This window comes from Tupaia chinensis, unplaced genomic scaffold (genome assembly GCF_000334495.1).
Source record: "Tupaia chinensis unplaced genomic scaffold, TupChi_1.0 Scaffold000382_1, whole genome shotgun sequence".
NCBI lineage: Eukaryota > Metazoa > Chordata > Mammalia > Scandentia > Tupaiidae > Tupaia > Tupaia belangeri.
In genome coordinates this window covers 1,054,265-1,082,148 of record NW_006159884.1, presented here as the reverse complement: position 1 = coordinate 1,082,148, position 27,884 = coordinate 1,054,265, and the positions used below count along the sequence as shown (strand labels likewise).

The following is a 27,884-nucleotide window of genomic DNA, read 5'->3' as shown; positions in this document are numbered from 1 at the left end:
TGAATGTCTAGGGACCAGCAGATGGCATACTGGTTATATCACTGGACCCCATGTAGCCGACCATGGTTGGAGTCCCAGACCAGCAGCTTAAACTCACACTGGGCTCATGGGCATGCTTGTCTAAGGTCCCAAGAGGAGAATGGAGAAGGGATTGTGGCATGGTGGCCCCCACTAGGGGATGATTTCTAGCTTTTTGTCTATCTGTCTCTGTCTTTCCAGTGAGTGCATATGCCCTATAGCAAAAACCTCTCTTAAAAGAAAATTTGAATGTCTTTAGAATGACTACATATTTTAAAAATCACACTTCATTCCTCTCCATTATTATTAAAATATGTAATAGACAAATGACTTTCCTATTCCTCCAAATATATGTATATGAAAAGGTTTTTCAAGAAGTTTATGCAAACATGGAATTAAAGTACAAGTTTATTTTGAGATAAAATAATTTTTAAATCCATGAATTTGTTTTGTTTTGTTTTTGCCATACAATATGTGTGCTAGCCAGCGAGAGACAGAGAGAGGGAAAATGGGAAATCACTCCCCCAGAAGGCTGGTCATGCAATCCCCTCTCCACTCTCCTCTTGTGATTTTGAGCCTGCACACACATGCACCTGGCATGATTTTCAAGCTGTCATGCCTGGAGACTCTAACCATGGTTGGCCATGTGAGAATTGAGTGCCCTAAGTACCATGCCATCTTCTGGTCTCACATACTGTTTTCATGAAGTGTATTTCTCACATTTTTGAAGATCCATCATACTTTCAGTTAATACTTTATCTATCCTGCCATATCCTGTATCACTGAATGTACTTTCAATGCTCTTGATTTCTTGGATTCACTCTTTTAAACTTTAGTAGAACAAGTGTGTCATTAGACATAACTGTATAAATTACATCAGTCATTCAGTAATTGTCCTGTCAAATAGTTACAATACAATATGAAGGTAAGTGCATCTTTGATTCTTTTCTACCACTGAACAAAAATTCACAACTCTATTACCTCAAAATACATTCTATTGATAATACAGTAAATACATTTTCTGTTAAACGTCCCATATTTGGGGCCAGCAGGTGGTATGATGTTTAAAGCACTGGACTCCCACATGGCTGACCATGGTTCGAGTCCCAGATCTAGCAGCTTGAAATTCGCACCAGGCATGTGTGCATACATGCCCAGCATCCTAGGAGGAGAATGGAGGAGGGATTGTGGTGTGGCCATCTCCCCCGAGGGGTGATTTCTCATTTTCCTTCTCTCTGTCTCTCTCTCTGGTGAGTGCATGTGCCCTATGGCAAAAAACTAAAAAAAAAATTCACATTTTATTTATTTATTTATTTATGCCGCAATTCCTTCTCCTCCATTCTCCTCTTGGGATCTTGGGCACGCACGCACACGTGCCCGGCGTGAGTTTTAAGCCACCGGGTCCGGGACACGAACCGCAGTCGACTACGTGGGAGTCCAGCGACATAGCCATTACGCTAGCTGCTGGTTCCCAAAATTCACATTTTATAAAGGCTCTGAAAGCATAAAATAGTTTTTGCAAGTTTGCCTATGAAAGTGAAATTTCACCAAAACTTATGAGAAAATTAAAATCTTTCCTTTTACACTGAGATAGGTATATGTTGTGTCATACCCACAATTCTAATATGGATATCTGTTTATTCTATGTTATTAATTCTTCTTTATCCACAGACAACAAAAATTTAAAACACTATAACTTAGGAGAAACAGTATGTTATATGCTGAACTAGTGAGAAAAAGAATATCATGTGCTTATTTTTTTTCAAAATCACACTGAAGGGACCAGCAGATGGCATAATAGTTACATCCCTGGACTCCCACATAGTTAACCATGGTTTAAGTCCCAGACCTGGTGGCTTAAAAAGCTCATACCGGGTGCATGTGTGTGCATGCCTAAAATCCCAAGGGAAGAAGAATGGACGAGAAGGGATTGTGACTTGGCCATCCCCCTTGAGGGGTAATTTCTCACTTTCTGTCTGTCTCTAGCAAGCGCACATTCTCTATAGCAATAATCACTCTATAAAAAAAAAATCACACTGAATATTCCTTTCTTAATGCTTTGCTTGCCACAAATTCACAGGAACTAATGCACTACATTGATAAAGTATAAATTTGAATAAAAATAAAAAATATGTTCTTAAACTTAAATATAATTTAGATTTTATTTTAATCTCTCACTATATATATATCATTATGAAATATTTGTGCTTTCCTATTTTAAAATGTTTCCTAAGACTTTAGTATGACATATGACCACATGAGCATCTCATATTCTTTTTTTTTTCAGTTGTTTTTGCCATAGGGTATGTGTGCTCAGCAGAAAGAGACAAAGAAAGGAAAAGTGAGAAATCAATCCCCAAGGGGAATAGCTGCAATCCATTCTCCTCTTGGGATTCTGGGCACCCATGCACATGCTCCCGGGGTCATTCACAAGCCACTGAGTCTGGGACTCGAACTGTGGTCAGCCATATGGCAGTCTAGTGCCTTAACTACCATACCACCATCAGCCCCAGCATCTAATATTCTTTTTAAAACCTACTTAGTATGGTAAGTAACTATTGTAGGGGTAGAATTAGTGTTATTTCCCATCTCCTGTATGGGGAAAGTCAGTATTCAAAGGTCACTGGGTAAAGAGCACAGGAGAGTCTCACCTGTGTGGTGGGAATAATTATGCATCACCTGGACACGTCTCCAGGCCTGCCTAATACATCTTTGAAGCAGGACCTAAAAACATCACCTATTTTTTTTTCTTTTATTGGAGAGATTTTTGCTATAGGGCACGTGCACTCGCCAGAAAGAGAGAGACAGCGAGAAATCACCCAAATCACCCCCAGGGGTAATGGTCGTGCCCTTCTCCTCCATTCTTCTCTCGAGGTCTTGGGTACACATGCACATGCACCCAGTGTGAGTTGAAGCCACCAGGTCCAGTACTCGAACCTCTGTCAACTACATGGGAGTTCAGCGACATAGCCGTTACACTAACTGCTGGTCCCAAGGATCACCTGTTTATGAGTGATTTCACAGCATCTTGAAACTAAACCTCAAGAATACTAACAGAAATACAAAAATACAAAGCAACTAGAAAAATAAAATTCACAATAACTGACATCGAAATAAGAATGACTCAGCGTGGGTCCAGGTGCTGGCACAACTGGACCCACGTGGCAAAGGTCCTGGATTCCTGTCTCGCGGCCTCCCTGAGCACATGGGAGCATGGAGGCATGCTTGTGATCTAGGTCTACTGAGACAGAGGGTGGACTGCAGTGTGAAGATCCTGATTGAGGACTCCTCCTCCTCTCACACTTCCTCCCATGTGGAAAAAGTAATTCAATAACCTTGAAAAAATGAAAAAAAAAAATATCCCCCAAAGATTGCTAAGTGGCTTTCTTTCTTTTTCTTGTAAGTAATCTATTATCATGTAAAGAATCAGGAAAATGAACTGATATGAAAAGAAAAATCAACCAACTGAAACCAATCTAGAACTAGAACAAATGTAGGAATCAGCAGACAAATACATTAAAATAGTTATTATACCTGCATTTCATTTGTTACAAAAGTTAAGTACAGACATGAGAGGCTTAAAATGATACAAATCTATCTTCCAAAGGTGAAAAATACAGTGACCGAGATTTAAAAATGAAAACAAAACAAAAAACAAGAACCCCTGCATGTAATTAGTAGCACCTCAGACATTGCAGAAAAGGACTGGTGTAGTTAAAGACATATAAACAGGGACTATCCAAAATGAAAGGCAGGGTAAAGGTGGAATTCAAAAATTAACAAAGCGCCTAAACCTGGGGGATAATTTTGTGCAGCGTAAGTGTGAAAGTGGAATGCTCGAAGGGGAGGAGAGAGAAGGGGCACAGAAAAACATCTTAAGAAATAGTCAGGAATTTAGATAAAATTTGATGAAAACTATAAATCCACAGACCCAAGACGGCTACCAAATTTCAAATATAAGAATCTATTTATACAAAAAATGTATGACATTTTTTTCACTTTCAGTACTTTAAGATGCTTCTGTACAATCTTCTACCATGTTTTGATCCTAAAGAAAATACGGGTATGAAGAAAATGACAAGGCACATCATAACCAAATTGCTCCAAGTCAGTGATAAATAGAAAATGTCAGAACCAGTCTGTGAATAGTGTCATGTTACCATCAGAGGAACAAAGGCAAGAAAAGCCGCAGGTTTCTAATTAGCATCAATGCAGATTAGAGAACAGTGAGCACCATCTTTAAAGTACTGAAAGTACAACATTGTCCAACTAGAATTCTATGCCCAGAGAAATTATCTTTCAGAATGAAGGTAACATAAAGCTTTTCCTGACACACAAAAGATGCAAGAATTTACCACTAGCAGACCCAAACTACAAAAAAAAGAAAGAAAAAAAAAGTTCAAGAAATTCCATCAGTCACAAGATAAATTATACCAGATAAAAATACAGATCTATCAAGGGGTTAGAAAAGCATCATAAACCATAACTATGCACTAGATATAGTGACTTTGTATAAAACAAAAAAGTCCTGATAGCTCTTTAATTACTTTTAAAGTGATACAATATACTATGGGGATTTTCAGCATATGTGCAAGTAAATGCAGGCTAACCACAGCACAAAAGCTCAGATGAGAGAAACGAACACACGTGGCTGTAAGGTTCTCATGTGTATGTGCAGTTGTCAAATTCACTTGACGTTAGACTGTGATAAATTTATTGAAAAACCCACTAAAATAATAAAACAGAGTTATAGCTTACACACCCACTAAGGAAATAATTGGAATGATAAAACTACTGAATTTGTCCCAAAAAAGGCAGATAGTAGGCAAAACAGAACAGGGAACAAACGAGAGAAAATGAGACAGCAAAACGATAGAATTAACCTTGCCGTATCAAGAATCATATCAAATTAAAAGATGTAAATACCCTAAATTAAATAGCAAAGAACAACAAAATTTACTTTTTGAGAAATGCAAATTTAAAACCATCAGACATCTCTCTGTATCTATTAGAAAAGTTAACAGAAAAACCAAACAAACAAGAAAAAGCAGGGGAGGTAATGAAAGCTCAGGAGGAAAATGGGACTCCCACACATTGCTGATAGAGAAGGAAAACAGACTTTGGAAAATGGCCTGGTGATTTCTTAATTAAACACACAATTACGTACAATCCAACAATCCCATTTCTAGGTATTTAACCAAAATAAATGAAAATTTATGTTCCCAAAAATCTTGTGTGCAAATATTTATGTCAGCTTTATTCACGAACAACCGAACCCGCAAACAGACCATGTATCCTCCAGTGGATATATGCAAAGAATGGAAGACTGTCCACCAACAGCATCCCATCTGTATAAGCAGGAACAGGGACACATTATATATGTATGTGGCTAAGGAAAGAGGACATATGTAAAAGGCCATGTACAAGCAATTCCATTTCTACAGTATCTGGAAAAGATGAAGGGTGGTAGGGGTAAGGTTGAAACCCAAGGGGCAACACTAGGGAGTTTTTGTGATTGACAGAAATGTCCTGAATCTTGATTGTGGCAGTGGTTACATGACTTACTATAGTTTTCAAAATTCATAGAACTGTATGCCAAAAAGTAAAATTCACTATTAAATAATTTCTTTCATAGATTATTTTCTTTCTGTTAAGTAATTTTTTAAGAGGTTTTTGCCATAGGGCATATTCTCTTGCCTGAGAGACAAAGACAGTGAGAAAGAAAGTGAGAAATCACTCCCCAGTTGGGGTGGTCACACCTTAATCCCTTCTTCTCTATTCTCCTCCTACGATCCTGGGCACATTCACATGTGTGCATGAGTGTGCACGCACACACACACATACACACACACACCTGGCATGATTTTCAAACCACCAGGTCCAAGACTTGAACTCTGGTCAACAATGTGCAAGTCCAGCAATGTAACCACAATGCCATCTGCTGGTCCCGTTGAGTAATTTTTTTAAAAGAAGCTTTTAGTCTGACCTTTTTCCAGAAGTCATCCCAGGTCACCTCTATTATGAGTATCTTCCTCATCCTACTGAATTCTAAGGCCATACTCTAGTAAAGTGTTTGGGAGGAGAGCTGTGCATGTTCTCGATCACAGCTGGTTACAGACAGGAAATTACTTATGAGCACATGCACAATTTAATCTGGACCAGAAGCCATCACATTTTTACAACCCACATTCCCAATAATGTGGCAGTGCTAATTCTCATTAATTGCACATTATCTCTGTGGACAGATCTAAATAGTTTTGAAAAGCTAGATGGTTACAGCAGTTACCTAGATAATTGAAGTTAAAGCACACATTCATCTAAGCATCTCCAGCCAGTATAGAACATTGAGCTTTGCTAAGCATTCACAAAATGTATTTCAGTTTTATTAATAGTTGTCTTGTTTTGTTGTTCTCAGTAAAACCGGTTGCATCCAAACTTCATAAATTTAGTAAATTTTAGGAGTCTATCCATTATTTAAATTTCACATAAAATTAAAATATCATTGATTATTCTGATCTTGAAGCATAGCCCAATGACTCCACCCTATCTCTTACTTACCCTGTGAATGAAAGGTGTATAGCATTTTGTCTATGTAAAACATGAATAAGAAAACCTTGCCCTTTGCTCTTTCCTCATACTAAGCAACTTAAAATCTGAAACGCATGTAGAGAACAATGACTGCCTTATCAACTCACCAACACTTTGCATCAAGATTTGAACATCATGGGGTAAGGTGGAAGATTTGAAAATATTTCTCCTCCTTGACACATCTTCCAAGAATGTGTTGACACATATAACAAGAAAATTGTTTGAAATGCAAGTAGTTGCGGTGACCCCCCCACTGTAGTGATTAAGTGCTATGCACCGAAAGTCAGATCTCACATGACTGACAATGGTTCTAGAACCAATCCCTGCCACTTGAAAGACATGCCAGGTGTGTGTGTGTATGTGTGCCCCAAATCCTAATGGGATGGAGAAATGGAGGAAAAAGGACTGTGACGTGACCATGGCCCACTGAAGGGGTACTTTCTTCTCTCCTCTCTCCCTTTTTCATTTTTTCTCTCTGGCAAGAGCCCTATGACCAAAAGCAGAAAAGGCAAATAGTTACCTGTGCACAGTCACCATTTTTAGTAACTAAACATTTGGAGGAAACTAAGAATACAACAATAAACTTGGTTGAATATTTGCCAAAAGATGAAATACAATGTAGCCATTATACTTAAAAAAAATAAAAGCTCTTAACCTAGGCTTTAGTGAAGCACAGGTCCAGGCATACTGCATTCATATTGTTTGCCACAGGAGCAGTGAATCTCGAACCTAACGCAATGAATAGGCTTCATGATTATACACAGAAACTCTGCTTATAAAATTATGTAAAGAATTGCATGTATGACTCAACTTTAACATACATGCTTTAAATGTGACAAAATATTAGCAGTCATTCTCTTAGCTAAAAGATCACAGATGAATTAAAATTTCAAATGTTCTGCCATGTATAAATTTGACTATGTTAGATAATATTTTTTTTTTGATATTATGAAAATAGTAGCAACTGGGCCACCCAGATGGCATGGTAACTAAGGCAGCTGTATTGCTCATGGACAACTGAATGGTTCGAGAAAAAAAATGCACTGGGCATGCATGTGTGCCTACCCAAAATCTAAGTGGAAATGGCAGAGAAGAGATTGCAGTATGGCCATCCCCCCCCCAGAGGGTATTTTCTCATTGTCTCTCTCTAGGTCAACCATGCATACCCTATAGCAACAACCATAACAAAGAAAAAATGAAAAGAAAAAGGAAAAGGAAATTAACAAATTAAAAACCTAAGAGAAAGTCTGACTTAAAATCATTGAGAAGGTACTTAGATGAGAAGCCTTAAATACTTTATTTGCCACATCTGAGCATCTATTTCCTTACCAATAAAACAAGGAAAATACCTCATAGGGTTGCTGCAAGGTGTGTAAGAATAACACATGGAATTTGTAGAAGCTAAATAAATGTATTTACTACTATTTATCAATATAGAAAGCAATTCACTAATACACAGAAATTTTTTAAGGGTTATCTTTTTAAAATATTCTATTTTGGGGGATCAGCAGTTAGTATAATGGCTATGTCGCTGGACTCCCACGTAGTCAAGCGCGGTTTGCGTCCCGGACCTGGTGACTTAAAACTCACGCCGGACGCGTGTGCGTGCGTGCCCAAGATCCCAAGAGGAGAATGGAGAAGAAGGGATTGTGGTGTGGCCATCCCCCTGGGGGGTGATTTCTTTCTGTCTCTCTCTCACTCACTGTCTGTGTGGCAAGCGCACGAGCCCTATAGTGAATACCTCTCTCAAAAAAAAAAAAAGATTCTATTTTTTAGGGACCAGCAGTTGGTGTAATGGCTAGATCACTGAACTCTTACGTGATTGACTGCGGTTCAAGTCCTGGACCCAGTGGCATGCACACACTGGGCACATGTGCATGCGTGCCCAAGATCCCAAGAGGAGAATGGAGAAGAAGGGATTGTGGTGTGGCCATCCCCCTGGGGGGTGATTTCTTTCTGTCTCTCTGTCTCTCTCTGTCTTTCTGGTGAGTGCACACGTCCTATAGCAAAAAACTCTCAAAAAAAAGAAAGATTTTTTATTATTAACATTTTTATTTAATAATACTTACCAGAGAGAGGCTGTGAGAGACAGAGAGCAAGAGAAAGTGAGAAAGCAAGCTGCCAGGTCCAGGACTCGAGCCACAGACATGTGGGAGTCCAGTGCCTTAACCATCATGCCACCTGCTGTCCCCCCAAGTGATATATTCTTTTTTGTTGTTGTTTTAGAGGGTTTTGCCTTAGAGCATATGTGCTCACTGGAAAAAGAGAGAAACAGATAAAGTAAGAGGAAAAGTGAGAACTCATTCCCCCAGAAGGATGTCCATGCAGCAACCCCTTCTCTTCCACTCTCCTTCCGGGATCTTAGGCATGCACACATATGGGCCCTGTATGAGTTTCAAGCCACCAGGTCCAGGACTCAAACTCTGGTCAACCACATGGGAGTCCAGCAACTTAACTGCTATGTCATCTGCTGGTGCTGAGATATCTTCTTAATATCCATATCTTCAAAGTATTTTTCAATCCCAAAAACATGATATTTTCTCTTAAACCATGTGTTATCAAAGATATACATCTTTTTTATTTTCTTTTTAAAGAGAGATTTTGCTGTAGGGTATGTCTGCTCGCCAGAGAGTAGACAGAGAGACAGAAAGTGAAGAAATTCACTCCACAGAGGGGCTGGCCATGCTGCAATCTCTTTTCCACCAATCTCTCCTGGAGATCTTGGGCACACATGCACATGTGCCCAGCGTGAGTATTAAGATCCAGGTCCAGACTTGAACTGTGGTCGACTACATGGGAGCCCAGTGATGTAACCAGGATACCATCTGCTGGTCCCAAAGATGTGCAGCTTGAAAATAGAAAAACTAGAAATTCCTTCCTTCTCCACTATTTCTTTAAAGGGAAGATTACACTAAGTTTGAGACAAATAACACAAAAGATAAATTCCACCCATGAGATAAAATTACAATCAATGCAGATTTCTTTTTCTAAATTTCTTGGTCTGGCCTCAAGTCTTTGAATACCATCAACAACCGTCATGGGTGATCATATTGATCATTGCAGACATAAGAGTGGGGCAGTGTGGCAGAAGTGAACAGTCTTGATAAGAGGTTTAGAATGTAACAATAGTAATAAATAAAATGTTCATAATAATTAGGGAATCACATGATTTCATAGAAGTACTGAGAATAAGGCATTTTATTGATTAATTATTTTAATAAAAGATGAATCAGTTTTATATAAGTATTAGTTTAATCAAACTATTGCTTCAGCTGTGTATGTATAGATAAAAGGAAATATAATAAGAAAAGTTAAATTGGGGACGGATCAAGGAAGGGGAAAAAAAACAAAAATGAGAGAATGAGCATTGCTATGAACCAAATATATACTTAACATATATTATTCTCATGAAAATGTATAGAACAAATTATAAGACAAATACAGAAAGAAGAGCAACCATTTTATGGACAAGAAGGATTGATTGTTAAATATAGTATACACATTTGTAATGTATTTTAATCAAGTTTTGTAGAAAGTTGTATTGATTATTGGCCATGTAATAATTATATTTAAGTTTCAAAGTAGTAAAAATATAGGTACTGGGGACTAGCAGTTAGCGTAATGGCTGTGTCACTGGACTCCCACGTAGTTGACCGTGGTTCGCATCCCAGACCCGGTGGCTTAAAACTCACGCCAGGCGCGTGTGCGTGCATGCCCAAGATCCCGAGAGGAGAATAGAGGAGAAGGGATTGTGGCATGGCCATCCCCCCTGGGGGGTGATTTCTCGCTTTCTGTTTCTCTGTCTCTTTCTGTCTGTCTGGCGAGCGCACGCTCCCTATAACAAAAACCTCTCCAAAAAAAAAATAATAATAATATATATATATAGGTACTGAAGTTCTCATGATGAAACTTGAAATTTTGTGTGATCACATTGTTTAGTTACACAATTATGATCTAGAATTATGTCAAAACAACAAACAGACAGATTAAGGAGAGAACATATCTTAATTATTAATATGTCTACATAATTCTTATGGGACCAACAGATGATGTAATTATTATGTTGCTGGACTACCACATAGTCGATCGCAGTTCAAGTCCTAAACCCAGTGGATTAAACTCATGCTGGGTGCATGTGCATGCATGCCCAAAATCCCAAGAGCTGAATGGGGGAGAAAGGATTGCGACATGGCCATCCCCCCAGGGCGTGGGGTGATTTCTCGCTTTCTGTCTCTCTGTCACTCTTTTTCTCTCCATCGAGATCACACACCATATACCAAAAATCTCTCTTAAAAAAATGATTCTTATATAATGGGACTCAAGGAAAAAAATACCAATTTAAAACAAATACTGTTAGAAGTCAAGTATGAATAAAAATATATTGCCCCATAATATGATAATTAAAATGTTGAGTTTCTATAAATATCTAGGCATTATGTTTTTGTCCTATAGTGAGTCTAGCAGTATTTTATAAGAGAAGTGATCATTATTAGTCGCCTGCAATCACTTTATTCTTCTATGAAACAAAGCTGACACACACAGAAACACTGCTGCTATCATTTGGAGTTCTCATTTTGTATCCCCTCTCAACATTACTCTGGACCCAGACCGCATCATGTGACAACTCGGGAAAAACAAAGGGTTGGTTACTGAGGGTAGGGGATAAGTTTCAGTGTGGCTGAACAAACTGAAAATGTAACGCTGGACTGATTCCATGACTGGTGGATAAAGCAGCTAGGTCTTACATGGCCCACCCTGTGGTTTGAGTCCCAGACCCAGACTTGGAAAACATTCCATTGCTTTGCATGCCCAAAATGCTGAAAGGAAGGAGAGATGGAGAAGGGATTGTCATGTGACTATTCTCCATGGGGCTGCTTTCTCCTCTCCTTCCCTCCCTCTCTCTGTTTCACTCTTGCCAGCACACATGCCCTCTAGCAAAAAAAAAAAAAAAGTAGTTGAAGTTTTTCCAAATTTCCTATATTTAAACACATTTCAGAGTTCTAAGTTCCAATTCCTATGTTTTCTTAAAGTACTTTGTACTTTTACCCAAGCAAATTAGCGCACAAAAATGAAATGTTAAATATGCTAGCATAACTAATGCAGCCATAAATTGTTTTTCTGATGTTATTCTCTTAATTAAAGACAGTTTTTGTCTGTTCCTATCAAATACTTGCCCTCATTGACTCAAAATATCATGTATAAAATTTTCAAAAGGATCTGAAAACTATTGGATTAAATGCAGTTAAGCTAATTAGGGAAGTTAACATAAAATAAGACAATTGAGTTAAAGCTACAAAATTGTTTTTGTACAAATTTAATTTGTTTTCATCAAAGTCTTTATAAAAAATCATTTAAGTTTTTTCTAGTTATAGAATATATACATATTGTATTTTGGGAAAAAAATTGAGTCATTAACCATTACGTTGTTATAATTTTGCCATTTTAATGATTATCTAACATTTCATAGTATAGGTATTCCATAATCAATTTATCAATTGCCCCATTTTAGAGCAGTTATCCTATTTTTACATTTTCAGCATTACAAATTAAACTGTATTTTTTCTTATGTACAAATATTTTCATGCATTTCTGTTATTTCCTTTATCTACTTGAAACACATTTGCTTAGAATACATCAGATAACATTTTACATCTTTAATAAAATTATATAATTTAACTTTCTTAGCCAGTCTATAGACTGTTTTGACTTCCACTTTTCAGATAAGGAAAGTGAGGCACAGAAAGACTAATTAATTTATCCGAAATCAATGAGTTAGTCCCTAGCTGAAGTGGAATTCAAACCAGGGCATTCTCCCTGCAGGGCTGAGGCTGTCACATATTACCTTATACTATTCTCTCACAGATAAATTCCAGACAAGAGAATAATGGATCAGAAGAATTAACATTCGGGAGGTCTTGGTACATGCACCTTTACATATCTACGAGCAGAGAAATGGTATGGCAACTTCTTATAACATCAATAACAGATTATTTTTTCCAACTTGCAAAGAGATACATTATAATTCATTGCCTTTATTTTAATTTATTTGAATACTATTGTGGTTAAACATCTTCAGCTATGACTATTAACTACTAGTTCCTTTAATTTTCAAAAATTTGCCAGAGAGTGCACGTACTTGCTGGAGAAAGACACAGAGAAAGGAAGAGAAAAAGAGAGAGGGAAAGTGAGAAAGTGCCCCCCGGGTATGGTAACGCTGTGGCATTACTGTGGTCCCTTCTTCTCCACCTCTCTCCTTTTGAGATTTTTGGGCATGTAAGCACAAGTAAACATTTGCTTATATTTTCTTCTTTTTGTTTGTTTACAGTTTATATTTAATAGTTTGTTATACCTAAAGTAATTTTGATATATAATATAAAATATCAAATTATTTTTCAGTTTTCAGTCATCAATTCTAGTCTCATTAAAAAGTAGTTGAAGTTTTTCCAAATTTCCTATATTTAAACACATTTCAGAGTTCTAAGTTCCAATTCCTATGTTTTCTTAAAGTACTTTGTACTTTTACCCAAGCAAATTAGCGCACAAAAATGAAATGTTAAATATGCTAGCATAACTAATGCAGCCATAAATTGTTTTTCTGATGTTATTCTCTTAATTAAAGACAGTTTTTGTCTGTTCCTATCAAATACTTGCCCTCATTGACTCAAAATATCATGTATAAAATTTTCAAAAGGATCTGAAAACTATTGGATTAAATGCAGTTAAGCTAATTAGGGAAGTTAACATAAAATAAGACAATTGAGTTAAAGCTACAAAATTGTTTTTGTACAAATTTAATTTGTTTTCATCAAAGTCTTTATAAAAAATCATTTAAGTTTTTTCTAGTTATAGAATATATACATATTGTATTTTGGGAAAAAAATTGAGTCATTAACCATTACGTTGTTATAATTTTGCCATTTTAATGATTATCTAACATTTCATAGTATAGGTATTCCATAATCAATTTATCAATTGCCCCATTTTAGAGCAGTTATCCTATTTTTACATTTTCAGCATTACAAATTAAACTGTATTTTTTCTTATGTACAAATATTTTCATGCATTTCTGTTATTTCCTTTATCTACTTGAAACACATTTGCTTAGAATACATCAGATAACATTTTACATCTTTAATAAAATTATATAATTTAACTTTCTTAGCCAGTCTATAGACTGTTTTGACTTCCACTTTTCAGATAAGGAAAGTGAGGCACAGAAAGACTAATTAATTTATCCGAAATCAATGAGTTAGTCCCTAGCTGAAGTGGAATTCAAACCAGGGCATTCTCCCTGCAGGGCTGAGGCTGTCACATATTACCTTATACTATTCTCTCACAGATAAATTCCAGACAAGAGAATAATGGATCAGAAGAATTAACATTCGGGAGGTCTTGGTACATGCACCTTTACATATCTACGAGCAGAGAAATGGTATGGCAACTTCTTATAACATCAATAACAGATTATTTTTTCCAACTTGCAAAGAGATACATTATAATTCATTGCCTTTATTTTAATTTATTTGAATACTATTGTGGTTAAACATCTTCAGCTATGACTATTAACTACTAGTTCCTTTAATTTTCAAAAATTTGCCAGAGAGTGCACGTACTTGCTGGAGAAAGACACAGAGAAAGGAAGAGAAAAAGAGAGAGGGAAAGTGAGAAAGTGCCCCCCGGGTATGGTAACGCTGTGGCATTACTGTGGTCCCTTCTTCTCCACCTCTCTCCTTTTGAGATTTTTGGGCATGTAAGCACAAGTAAACATTTGCTTATATTTTCTTCTTTTTGTTTGTTTACAGTTTATATTTAATAGTTTGTTATACCTAAAGTAATTTTGATATATAATATAAAATATCAAATTATTTTTCAGTTTTCAGTCATCAATTCTAGTCTCATTATTTAAAATGCTGTTTTTATTATCTACAAAGTTCTGTTTTGGAATTTTTTATTTGTTCCATTATACTGCATTGACATTCTTTTGCTAATGTCTACATCTCTAATTTGATTCACAAAATTGTAAATATTATACTCATTATTTCTTGGTTCATTTTAGTACTTGTAATTCCATATTAATCAGGAGGGTCAAGCAATATGTCCTTTAGTATTCGACTGAAGTCATGATGAATGTGTAAGTACGTTGACTAAGAATTACTGTTGCTACAATATTGACTCTTCCACTTCCTGAAGACTTCTGTGAATATTTGAAGAATTATCTTTATCATCAAATTTTGAAAATAAACTTGATAAGACTGGTCTAAATGTTTATGTCTTTTCTAGCTTTCTGGGTTTTAGCTCATCTTTTCCATTTTGAGATCTGCATCTTATTTCCCTCAGTCCAGAGAATTTTCTTGTAACTCATGTGCAAGTTTGTTCCTCTCTTCTTTCTGTGTCTCTTCAGCAACATTGCTTATCTACATTTTACATTTCAATCATTTTTTTCCATAACTATTACCAAATCTTCTCAATTATTAATGTTTTCTTATTCTGTAGATTATTTCAAAATATATTTTCTACATGATTGATCAAATCTACTCTTGTCTGTTTTTAATGTTGGTGTTGACTTAAGTTTTTATTTATTTATTTTTTAACAATTTGATATAGGGAATGTGCACTTGCTGGAGAGAGGCAGAGAAAGGAAAGTGAGAAAGCACCACCAAAGAGAATGACCACTCCACAGTCCTTCTCCTCCACTCCCCTCTCAGGATTCTAGGCGCACACACACAGATGCCCTGAGTATTTCTCATGCTGCCAAGTGTATGCAGTCGGCCACGTGGGATCTAGCTGCCTTAACTACCACACCACCTGGCTGGCCCAATTCTAGTTTTTGCTTTTTCATTTAGACAACTCCCTTTGAACAGCAACTAGTTGCCTTATCATCTCACTCTCCATCGTTCTTTTTTTTTTTTTTTTAAGAATTACTTTATTTAACTTTATTTATTTATTTTAATTTGACCCGAGAAGGACAGAGTGAGAGAACAAGAGAGAGCATAAAGCGTGGAGCAGACCTTGAACCCCAGTCCGGCCGTGTGGGAGTCCAGCATCCTTAACCACCATGCCACCTGCCGACCCTTCTCCATTGTTATTTTACAGATCTTTGTTTTCCGAAATACTCTCAGGAATACCAAGCAATACTTTATGTAACTTCCTACTATTTCTTGTTACAATATTTTTTAGAAGTCTACTGTATTTCTAAATTCTTACTGCTGTATCTTTCTTTCTTGTGTTACCTATACTGATTAGGGCCTTTTTCATTTTCATTGTTGTATTTTTTCTGTTCACTTTCGCTTAAGTGATGAGAGGTGTATCTCCCCCAGACTTTACCAATATGCACTGAGTGGATTATTCATGGCCTCTCTTACTGTCCAGATGTATAGGACTAAATTCCTCTTGCATTTTGAGCCTGTAAGCAGTTCTCTGTACACATATTTTAACTGACCATCCGGCGTCTGATGGAGATTTACATTGAATGCTGCTTCTGGACTGAGGAAGAAATTCTTGATTTCTCTTGTTGTTTATGATATATGGGGAGAAGACTGTTCCTGGGTCACATGAACCTTGTAAGTTTTAATTCAATAAACAACAGATGCAAAACTACAAGTTCTAGACTTCACTCATACTTACCTGCTTTACATTTGGAAAGGTAGTGACAGGGAGATTAGGGGGATATAATGGTGCACAGCCTTGACCTCGTTAGAAGCCAGTTTCGGAGGACTGCACATATTATTTCTATTTTTATGTTGGGGGGGTTGCATATTTAAAATAATACATCCATCAGCCAGAGATTAAAAATCTTACAACTCCAGTTCAATAGATGACTTCCCCGCCTCTCTAATATATGTGAGTAGGAGATTATATTGCGATGTTATTGCTGAAAATGTCCTTATATTTTCAGTATTTCAGTAAGAATTTCAATCAATGGCAAAGAATAATCTAGTCACCCCTTTTTTTTTGCCATATTTAATGGCATCTTACTTATTGACTTTGAAATGACTAAATATGATCATACCTAAAGTTCTAAACTGAGTTAGGACTTACACTTCAAATATTTTTTCTAAATCCTTTCTGCTGATATAAACCTCATTTAAATGTGTATTTTTATTCATGTATCATTTTTTTCTTTTAGTCGGCACAAATTCTTATTTGCTATGTTCAACATGTTTGGGGAGGTTATTGGAAAATTGGACATATAACAGGAACGTAAAGAGACATAACGAGGAAGCATCATAATCAACAGAAGAGTAATTTCTAGCAATCCATAATCCTTTTCTGTCGATTCTCAGGGATGCTCACTGTTGGAACAACTCTCAGTCCCAACTGTCAAATGATCAAAGGAGCTCCTTCCTGATTTTTAATGCTCTCACAGTGCTGCTGTTGACAGATGTGTGAGGTACTCTATGGCAAAGATGTTTATTGCTACAAAGAGGACAAAGATAATGGAAATCCCCTTTGGTTGTGAAGACATGACACAAAGAAGACCATATTAAATGGGCTGAGAAAAACACAGCCAGAGCTTCTCTCTCCATGAACATGGTACCCAGTCAGAGTGGTGTCATTTTAATATGAATGGAGATATTTGTGGTGTAACCGACAAACCAGAATAGGTGACCATAAAACTAAAACATAGAGTCAGCTTCTCCCCGAGAACCTCATGGTCAGCATATTCTTGGGGCCAAATCCCCAGCAACCTATAGAATTTTAGATATAGCAGATGACATTGAACATTTTTACCTTCCCAACTAAATGTATCAAGGATGGAAGGGAAAAAGAGATCATAGGATCATTGAAAGCCATGATGACTTCCATCCTCTGAGACTATGGGTTTCATTATAGAATTCAGCCATTACACCTCATCTAAAGCATTGTATAAAACGATTTTGAACCATGCTTGTGAATTTATATATATATATATATATATATATAGTCGTATCTTATGAAATGTTAGCATGTGTTTTTTTTTCTTTATTTGGATAAAGTGATTCCAAAATAAATTTTACTCAAGCCAGACAAATGCATTTTATACCTCTTTGATATACTAATATTTATGTAAAAATATAGGCTGAAATATATAAGAACAGATATTTGAAAAAAAACTGGTATTTTCAAGTCTGAGTATAACATGTCCAAATTTATTTTTCTTACCTTTCTGGAAATGTAAGCGATTTTAACATGAGACTCTGTATCTGGTATTTACATGAGGGACATTGCAGATTTGAGCTCTGGAAATATGTCAAACCAATGCTCGAAATGTTTACAACATCATTGAAAAACTGAGCAAGAATCTTGACTTCTTGAAGTTTATCAAATGGCTTGTTCTTCCTAAACAAAATTTGATACACTTATTAGTTAATAATTTGAAACATAATTTAATTCTAAAATGTATTTAATTCTACTAAGACAAGACACAGAGAATAATCCTACAGAGAAATGATTCAATGAAATATCTGTAGTTATTTATATAACTACATTAAAATTACAATGATTAATAATAATAACAAGCATTCCCATAAAGAAATATTTTGGGTATGCATTCTGGGAAATAATTTAGATATTTTTATCTTTCCAAGGAGTCCAGATCGTATTTTTTTTAACTCTTCAACAATGACTACATTTCTGAAACAAACTAGGTGCTTGGATAACTTTTTGTGTTATGTCCCATTTTATTAGATAATTTTTATTTAATGGAATAATTTATAAGAGCCTAAGGTTCAAAAGAAAAAATAAAGGTAGTTAATGAGTAGAATTTCTTGAACATTTACTATGTTCAGAATTGTAATAAAGCTGCACATATTTGGTCTCATTTAACTCATTAACTTTTATTCGGTACTATGAATATTACTGTTTTACAGTTGAGGAAACAGAGCACATAAGTGGCTTCCCCAAAGTCATGCAGGTAATGGATATACCAGTGGAGTGTACGTACAGTCACAAAGGCTCTCTCAACATTCTGCTCAATCCCTCTTCCCCATGTGCCACAACTGTGGGTCCCTGGAGTCATTTATGTAACATGGACCAGCCTGATCCACAGAGAAACTTTACATGGTCTACTGTCCTTTGTATCATTAGATAAACTAGAAGAAAATAGAGGGAAGAAGGAGGACGATGAGGAAGAAGGGAGAAGGGGAAGGTAAAGGAAGAGAAAAGAAAGGAAGAGAGGAGAGGACATAAGAAGATTTTTTTGAAAAGGCTGTTGAAAGAAGCTCTTGGGTTGTTTTTTGTTTGTTCATTTGTTTTTATAGGACAGAAATCAGAAGCTCTTGTTTACAGACAACTTGTTAAGCAAAGGTGAGCATCACACCTAGCACAGCTGAAGAGCAACAGCAGGGACCTTGCAAGGCCTCCATCTTGCTGTTGTCCTTGATCTCTTTTGATTCCTTGCAGCAGCCAAGCCCAAAAAAGGATGGATCATTCCCCCTCGAAGTCCATATTTGCTCCAACTGGCAAGGCAACCTCCTCCTCTACCCCAGACTGTGAGTCATACCACATCTCTGTTGTCTTTCCAACAGATTCCTGAGATAACTTCAAATGTAGCATACCTACACCTTCTCCCACAACTCTCCCACAAATGCACATCCACTTCAGTGGATGATCAAATCAGCAGCTTGTGCTTCCTCTAGCTGAAGTCTACAGCTGAGTTCCAGGCATATATGAGAGGACTTCAAAAAGTTCATGGAAAAATATTTTTATATGGTATAAACAATATTTTTAAATCAATACATAGATTTTTTTCATAATTGATAGTTTCCATGAATTGTTTGAAGACCCCTCATATATTCACTTTTATTTTATGTATCATACCCATTAGGATATCTCAAGGATGCCTAAACTCAGTAGGTTTAAATCTAAATGAGTCATTCTCCCAACACCTTTTACAAATAAAATAAATAGATAGATAGATGTTTAAACCCACAAACTAAAATTTACAAATTTATGGTACTACTACCTAAGCACAAGTCAAGCTAGAATTCAGACTTAACATCATCCTCTCTTTGACCCTCTACATTCAATCTGTCGTAAGTTCCTACTGACATTATCTATGAAATATCTTGAATCCACTTTGAACTTACCCTCACTTTTTCATCTCTGCAAACTCTGTGTCCTAGGACACATCGTTTCTTACATATCTTATTTCAATAGCATCCCATCTTTTCCCTCATTGGTCAAACCATTCTTCCAAAACAAAAATCTAATCTTGTCCTTAATCAGACTCCCCAACTAATGTGTTACAGAGGTTTTTATTTATCCAGAAGAGAAACATAAGTCCCGAAACCTGGTTTTGGAATTCCATCTTCTACACTTGATCTTTACCAAAAGTCCAGGAAATAACTGAATTCTAGTTTCTGCAATATCTAAGTTCTCTCTTTCTCTCATCTCTCTCTTGATTTCCCTTTCTCAACTCTCAAATATACTGAACTCCTAAAAGCTCCCAAAGTAAGTCATGCTCCCTCCTGCTTCAGGATCTCTGCTTTGTTGGTCCCTGGAATGATGCAGGGCAGAGACTCCTGGACATTCAGTTCTAAACCTAAATGTCCACAAAAATAGCTAGTGACACCACAGACTAGTGGCCCACAGACATTCGTAAGAACTGTTACTGAATGACAGAGTTGGATTCTCTCCTAGTTCAGCAGAAAGACACAATCATTTACATGGTCACCAGGCACAAAACTGAAGTTACTCTAGATTAACTTCTTTCCTTCACTTTCACGTCTTCCAGGAAACAAAAGAACATATTACACATCTTTTCTAAAGTCTAAAACATCTCCAGGATCTATTTCATCCTGCTTTTCCAGTTCCACCGACTTGGGACAGGACCCATAATCTTTCATATAACTATTGCAATAACCACCTCTGAGAACTCCTAGCTCCAGTTTTGGTCCATCTGATCTCCCTATTGCTTTATCATCTAGGGAATCATTTTAACTTATATTCACTATTGAATGTCCCTGTTTAAAATTCTATATTGGCATATTAATATATGTGGTCTCATTTTAGGACATTTAAGTAACTTTTAGTTACACCTTTGGCGTTAAGTATTAAAGAACACATGTACAAAACATCCTATTCTTTCTTTAAAAATAATAATATCTGTTATGTATGGGACATACAAGAAGGAAGAGGAGGTATTAAAGTACAGATACAGAACACATGTACAAAAACATCCTATTCTTTCTTTAAAAATAATAATATCTGTTATGTATGGGACATACAAGAAGGAAGAGGAGAAAAGAAGGAAAAAGAAGAGGTGAAAGAATGTTATAAACCAGATGGTAAGTGTGGGTACTCCTGGACGATATAATTATGAGTCTCAACTTTACTGTATAATATTATGTATTTTCTACAGTGACTAATATCCTTGTTCTAATTTTGAAAAGGAAAATAAAAGATAATTTAAAATTCTCTGACTCTCCATGCCTTTAAGAGGTCATTTAAATCCCAAAGTATGATTAGATGTATTCACAAGTAATTAATAATAGAAAAGCAGTAAAATCATTGGCCAGGCTTAGATAGAATAAAACACTTGTGTATATGTTCCCCTGTTTTATATTCCTTCGCGAAAATGCACTAATTCAAATGTTTAAATAAACCATATCATTCTTTCATGGTTTTCAGAAAGAATATGTTTTGTAAAGTAAATCTGGACAGTTTTGTTGCATCTGAACAAGACTGAAACAACTGCTCTGGGACAGCTGTCCACATGCTTTTGCTGAATGTACAATAAGTACGTTCCTATCTCCATGCCTTGAAAATGCCTTCTGATTCCTGTGTGCATTACCTTATCTTCACTTGCTTCCTTGCTTCTCCTCTGTGCCCCAAAGCATATTAATTTTTTTTTATTAAATATCTTACTACTCAGAGCTGTCATTATCCATTAGTCTCTTCTAGCATTCTTTTTTTTTTTTTTTTTTTTTTTTTTTTGGAGAGGTTTTTGTTATAGGGCGCGTGTGCTCACCAGAAAGACAGAGACAGAGAGACAGAAAATGAGAAATCACCCCCCAGGGGGGATGGTCACACCCCAATCCCTTCTCCTCTAGGGATCTTGGACATACACACACACACACCCAGCGTGAGTTTAAGTCACCGGGTCTGGGACTCAAACTGCGGTTAACTACATTGGAGTCCAGCGACATAGCCATTATGTTAACTGCTGGTCCCTCTTCTAGCATTCTTTAACCTTACTGAGAATAACACTGTCTATTAAATTTGGGTCCCCATTGTAAAGGCTGAATAAGACTGGCAATGAATAATTTGTTGAATAAGTGAATTAGCTTGAAAGCTAAAAAGCATATTTCTAACAAAAATAAACAGTAAATCATGTATATACATAAACATTCACAATTTGAAGCAAGGTAAGGGAATGAACTATTATGGAACAGTATTATTTATGAAAATAACACATGTGGTTGCTGTTCAAAATCAGGTGAAAAGGGCTTAAAAATCTCCCTAAATACTGACAAACATAAAGACACGTCCTAAAGTAAGTTAAGAATTTGCATGGAAGTTCTGGTTTGATTTCTTTCTTTTCTTTTTCTTTATTTCCTTTTTAATGTGTTTCGCCATCAGGTGTTTGTGCTTGCCAAGAAAGACAGAGAGAGCATTCACCCTCCCTAGGGAATGGCCATGCCACAATCCCTTGTCCTCTACTCTCCTCTCAGGATTTTGGGCATGCAAGTACAGGTACCCAGCGTGATTTCCAAGTCTTTGGGTCCAGGAATCTAACTGCAATTGGCCATGTGGGAGTCCAGCTCAACCACCATGCCACCTTCTGGTCCCAATTTTTATTTCTTTTTATTTTTGCCTTCTTTGGCTAAATGAGGGATAGTAAAAAAAAAAAAAAGACAATAATAACTTTTGCGACTAGTTCTACCCACCTATTAAGTGACCTGCAATGCCTTTATTACTTTTAGTAAATTAAATTATAGAACCTAATATTGAAAAGTATTAATCTTAAATTTTTTATAAAAAATATTTTTTTGTATAGCCCAGGAGATTATTTCTAACGATGACCATGGCATTCCATGATGGAATGGGCTTATGCTACTTTGTTACAGAGGTTCTCTTGATTTTTCCCATTATGTACCTCTTTTATGATTATTTTCTTATAGGTTCCAAGCTTTGAAATACTCGGCTACTGAATGAACTGTGTGTATTATGAGTATGGCTACTTTTCATATTTTGATGTTGTTTTGGATTTTAACTAAGTGCCAATAATAGTAGAATATTAACTACCTCACTATCGTTGATTGTAATACTGATGTGCAAATAAACAAGCAGGTGGGGACATTTTCCTGGGTCACAGTTAATGACTGGATAAGTTTAGATGTCACTATGTACTCAGGCGCGAGGTTCACTGCACATTAGGTTTAGTCAAGGAGTCAATCCAGGGGCTGTAACTACCTAAATCGTGACAGTAGTAAATGCTGTGCCTCCTGAAATTCCAGGATGATCAATTACCAGTCAAAAAGTCAAATTGCTGTAGGCCCAACCACAATAAATAACTATATCTTTTATGTAATCACTAGACATGGTTACTGTGGGCCTTGTGAAAACAATTCCATTATTTAATAGCTTTAGAAATGTAACATAACAGATTGCAAGTCACAAATTTAATAGTAGCATGCAACTTTTAAGCAAAATGTAACTTCCTAGTTTAAGAACTTATTAAACACATGCTTACACATTCACAAACTCAAGATGAGAATATTATTCGATATTAGATACTAGTCTTAAAAAGAAGGAATGAAAAGTCAATACATACTCCAAATATGCATAAACACCTGCACATACATAAGTACGCACATAAAAAGCGAAACAGAATTTGAGAAACAAATCATTTTTTGATTATTTGGAAGCCTGTGCCTGGGACTAGTTCTCTGAAATACTAAAATTGTGTTACTTTTGACTAAAGTCTTTAGACATTAATTGACATCTCTGTGAACAGTGGTGTTGCCTAAAAAATTGAAGACTAGCAGAAGATGAGGAGGTGGTTAGGAAAGACATTAGAATGTGAGTCAAAAGAAAGGAAAGATTTTTTTCTTCCACTCTTTTAACTTTTGTAAGTCACTAGTTATGTAACATAAATAAGACAATTCATCTCTTTAATATTTTGTATTTTCCTCTGTAAAATAAAAGAATGAAGATAAAACATGGGAGCCTTTTAAATTAGCATAATTGATGGTTTTAAGACTCCCTGGATAGAAAAAGGTATAGTATTTGGATTGCTGAACCAGAGACACAAGAAAGCAAACGTTTGATTTATAGAAGGAAAAAATACTAAGTTATACTCACTCATAGAGCCGGGGTTCTTCAACCATGCCAAGCTGGTTCAATAATTTGAATGAAATATAGCCATTCTTCATAGTTCTATCCAGAACAATGATACTGAGAACAAAATAGTAGGCTATAAAACAAAAGCATAGAGCATAATTCACATTATTTTTAAGTTTGCTCTATTTAAATACATGTGCAAATATACATATATACACACATATGTTTTCATAATCTAGGACCATATTATATGTGCAAATAATATTGAGAGTTTCACAGAACAGAATTTGGTAAATGAGTAATATATTTTACTTCTTTGTCAATTTCTGACTAGTCTTTTTTTTTTATTAAGAGGTTTTTGCTATAGGGCACATGCGCTCGCCAGATAGACAGAGAGAGACAGAGAGACAGAAAGCGAGAAATCACCCCCCAGGTGGGATGGCCACGCCGCAATCCTTTCTCCTCCGTTCTCCTCTCAGGATCTTGGGCACACACGCACGTGCACCCGGCGTGAGTTTTAAGCCACCGGGTCTGGGACACGAGCCACGCACTGTCGACTACGTGGGAGTCCAGCGACATAGCTATTATGCTAACTGCTGGTCCCATAATTTCTGACTAGTCTTAAAAAGAAGGAATGAAAAATTCTGCCAATCAGTCAGGTATACTGAAGAGTTAGCTAAGTAGCTACTGAATACAAATTGGTCCTCAGATAAAAATAAAATCACAATTTGGGTCAGTTAAATAACCCTTCTTTATAAATAGCAAATCTCAGGTAAATATAATAAATTTCCTTGGTTTTCTCATCAATAGTTCCAGGTAAATTTGCTTGATAAACATATTGTAGTTCCCAGTTTCACTGGCTATTTAGGGATAACTGTGAGAATAAACCTCATAATAATTCTTACTCAAAATGCTATTATTAAAATGTAGTACAGTATTTTTTCAGCCTCAAGGATACTGATTAATTCATATAGAGCTAAATACACTACACACACACACACACTCGTGTGTATAGTAGAATCTGAATAAGGAGCATAGATTATGTCAATGACAATATCCTCCTAGTGATATCACACTTTAGTGTTACAAAATTGAGGGCCACTGAAAAAATCAAAACAATATCTATCTGAATTATTTTTTATATCTGCATGTGAATCTAAAGTCAACTCAATAGAATTTTTAATTAAAAAAGTGAACTGAACTAATTTTCTATGATGGGACACATCTCTACTGTTTAAAAGAACAGTATCTTAAGGCTGACATGTATTTTTTAACAACTATACCTGCAAAACATTAACAATGACTGACCTAAATATATCTTCTGAGAATGTATTTTTAAATAACAATTCCCCAGTAACCAAGGTTAATGGCAATAACTGGAACTATCCCCGTAAGATTCTCCAGGTATAGAATTCATTTTCATTTATAAACCACTTCCAGCTTCTCAAGTCTAAACAGAATAATCTTACTTTCTTTTATACCACCTCATAAAGATAACTATTTAAAATAATTTTATGTGAATACTTAGGGTTTTTGTTTCTTTTTTGTTTTGTTTGTTTGTTTGTTTGTTTTTTTTTGTTTTTGTCACTAGGTCTGGGACTCGAACCACAGGTGTGGGAGCCCAACACCTTAACCACTACATCACCTGCTGGCCTCTCTATGAAATTATTTTTCATTTTATAAGTCGCTAATGCTCAATGTATTGGGGAAATTATTACTTACTTGCCCTTTTTTTGTCTTTCTATAGTTTAGTTTCAGCTCACAAGTGGATAATAGTGGAGATAAATATCTTAGGCTACTTGACAAGAAATACCACCAGGGTAAATGGGATAATTATGAAAATTTGGGGACTGGAGAGGTTGATTGTTTATTTGGGAAAGTATCACCCAAGTATCTGTTTCTTTTATCAAAAAAAAAAAAAAAAAGTTTAATTGAACTTGTCAAACTGGCTCTACCAAATAATAAATCTCCCTGAAAGTGCATGATGGAGTTTGAGTGGGTACAAAGGACATTTTGGCTAAGATGTAGATAAGTATAAAAAGCTAATAATTCATTCAGTTGTTTAAAATGTTAACAACTTACTACAGAATGGATTTGTGCCACTAGTATCCAAAAACACAGTTGTTCTAAAAGGTCTTTCTTCCATTCTTTCTTTTAAACCCTCTTTCCGAAGTTCAGCTTGATAACCTGATGTTTAAGATAAAGAATGTTAGAAATTGGACTTCCATCAAACAGCATACAAATATTTCAAGTCACTGAAATTACTAAAGGATAGATAATTTATATAAATATATGTAACATCATCACTATAATTTAAAAAGTGTTTACAAATAATGTGGAATTCAGTTCATTTTCATTACAATAATAATTTTTTAGTTTAGGATTAACTAATAAACCGACTCCCTGATAAACTTAGCGGAGTTCAGAATACTCTGTTTGGCTACAGTCCACTTGCAGCAGATTTTACTATTACATTATGAATTTTACTTGTAACTCTTTTAGTAAATTCAGAATAGTTCATTGATTGCATGCAGACATGGATATGCAATTTAACTCTGGTAATACAACTCTCAATTCTCCTATAAATATGTATATATAGACATGTTACGCAAATGTATATAGTATATATCCTACGTGTATAGATAGGATAGGGAGGATTTATATTGTGTTTATAATAAGCATATTTCAGATACATTATATGTACATATAGAATGTGTATTATGTATACTATATATAAAATATTTACAACTTGTATTTATATATATTTCAGATGCTTCATGTATTTCTTTCTTTACACATGGTTACCTCCAAATTTTAGATTCAAATATAGTAAAATGAAAACTAACTTGAGAATTTAGAGGTTTAACTCTCGTTCTCAGTTAAGCCCTTAAGCAATCTGTATTAGTATCCATTTCTTCAATATTTTCTCAGTATATGGAACCAGAAACATTATCTCTAACTGAAGATTTAAAGAACAGTAATCATACATAATGCATTGTGCACGTCTCTCTCGGAAATTCTCAGTATGAGTTATTTCTGCTGAAGAAAAATGGTTGCCTAATGTTTCATTCAACCTTTGTATTACTAGCCATTCCTCAAGTGCCTCTGACTTTGAAAAAACTTTTGGGGAACCAGCAGTTAGTGCAATGGCTATGTCGCTGAACTCCCATGTAGTTGACCATGGTTTGAGTCCCGGACTTAGTAGCTGAAACTGACACCAGGCGCATGTGCATGCGTACCCAAGATCCCGAGAGGAGAATGGAGGAGAAGGGATTGTGGCGTGGCCATCCCCTCTGGGGGGTGATTTCTCTCTTTCTGTCTCTCTGTCTCCCTCTGTCTGGTGAGCGCACATGCCCTATAGCAAAAACTTCTCCAAAAATAAATAAATAAATAGAAAAAAAACTTTTGGAAGAATCTGTCATGATATTGACCTGACTCTTACATGTTTGAGTCTGATATTTTCTTTAGAAACCCCCAACCAGACTGCATCTCATATTTTTCCCAGTTCTAACATTCTGTTTTTATGTAGATGATTTTCTCTATGCATTTCTACAGCAGACTTCTGTTATCAGAAGCTGCGATGCTTAATTGCTCTTATCGAGCTGTATCAAATTAGAAGGTGTGACTCACATATGATTCATGTCTCCTTGCTGATAGCAAATGAAAGCGAACCATGGTTCACAGCTCTCCACTAGCTCCTAAAACTTCACATTTAAGAAAAAAAAAGTTCGTGCTGCCAAAAATGCTAAAACTTTTTTAAAATGAAAATGTAATTTTATAATAAATAATCACATCCTTTTTTATATCAAGACTAACATAAACCCATTACATTTGCCCACTACATTGAACATAAAAAGGCAATTGATCAAGTTCCTTTTATTAAATACCTTAAAAATATTTAGTAGGAAATGAAATATTTACTCTCTTTGTACCACATCTTCACAGATAATCTTTCCATAAAATGTTAACATATTCAGATTAAGTAAATTTAAATAATTCACCTTTCAGCAGGA

At 35.8% G+C, this 27,884-nt stretch overlaps 1 protein-coding gene across 2 annotated transcripts in view; it reads right to left on the bottom strand.

Moving 5' to 3' along the window:
* The window catches only part of LIPI (lipase I), a 57,885-nt gene that overhangs the window by 2,499 nt on the left and 27,502 nt on the right, over positions 1 to 27,884 (bottom strand). For both annotated transcript variants that reach the window (XM_006153592.1, XM_006153593.1), the window contains 3 exons: positions 25,954 to 26,058; positions 23,893 to 24,004; positions 17,749 to 17,925 (listed from right to left, as the gene is read on the bottom strand). In XM_006153592.1, coding sequence (XP_006153654.1) covers positions 17,749 to 17,925; positions 23,893 to 24,004; positions 25,954 to 26,058 — 394 coding nt within the window. The remainder of the gene's footprint in view (positions 1 to 17,748; positions 17,926 to 23,892; positions 24,005 to 25,953; positions 26,059 to 27,884) is intronic.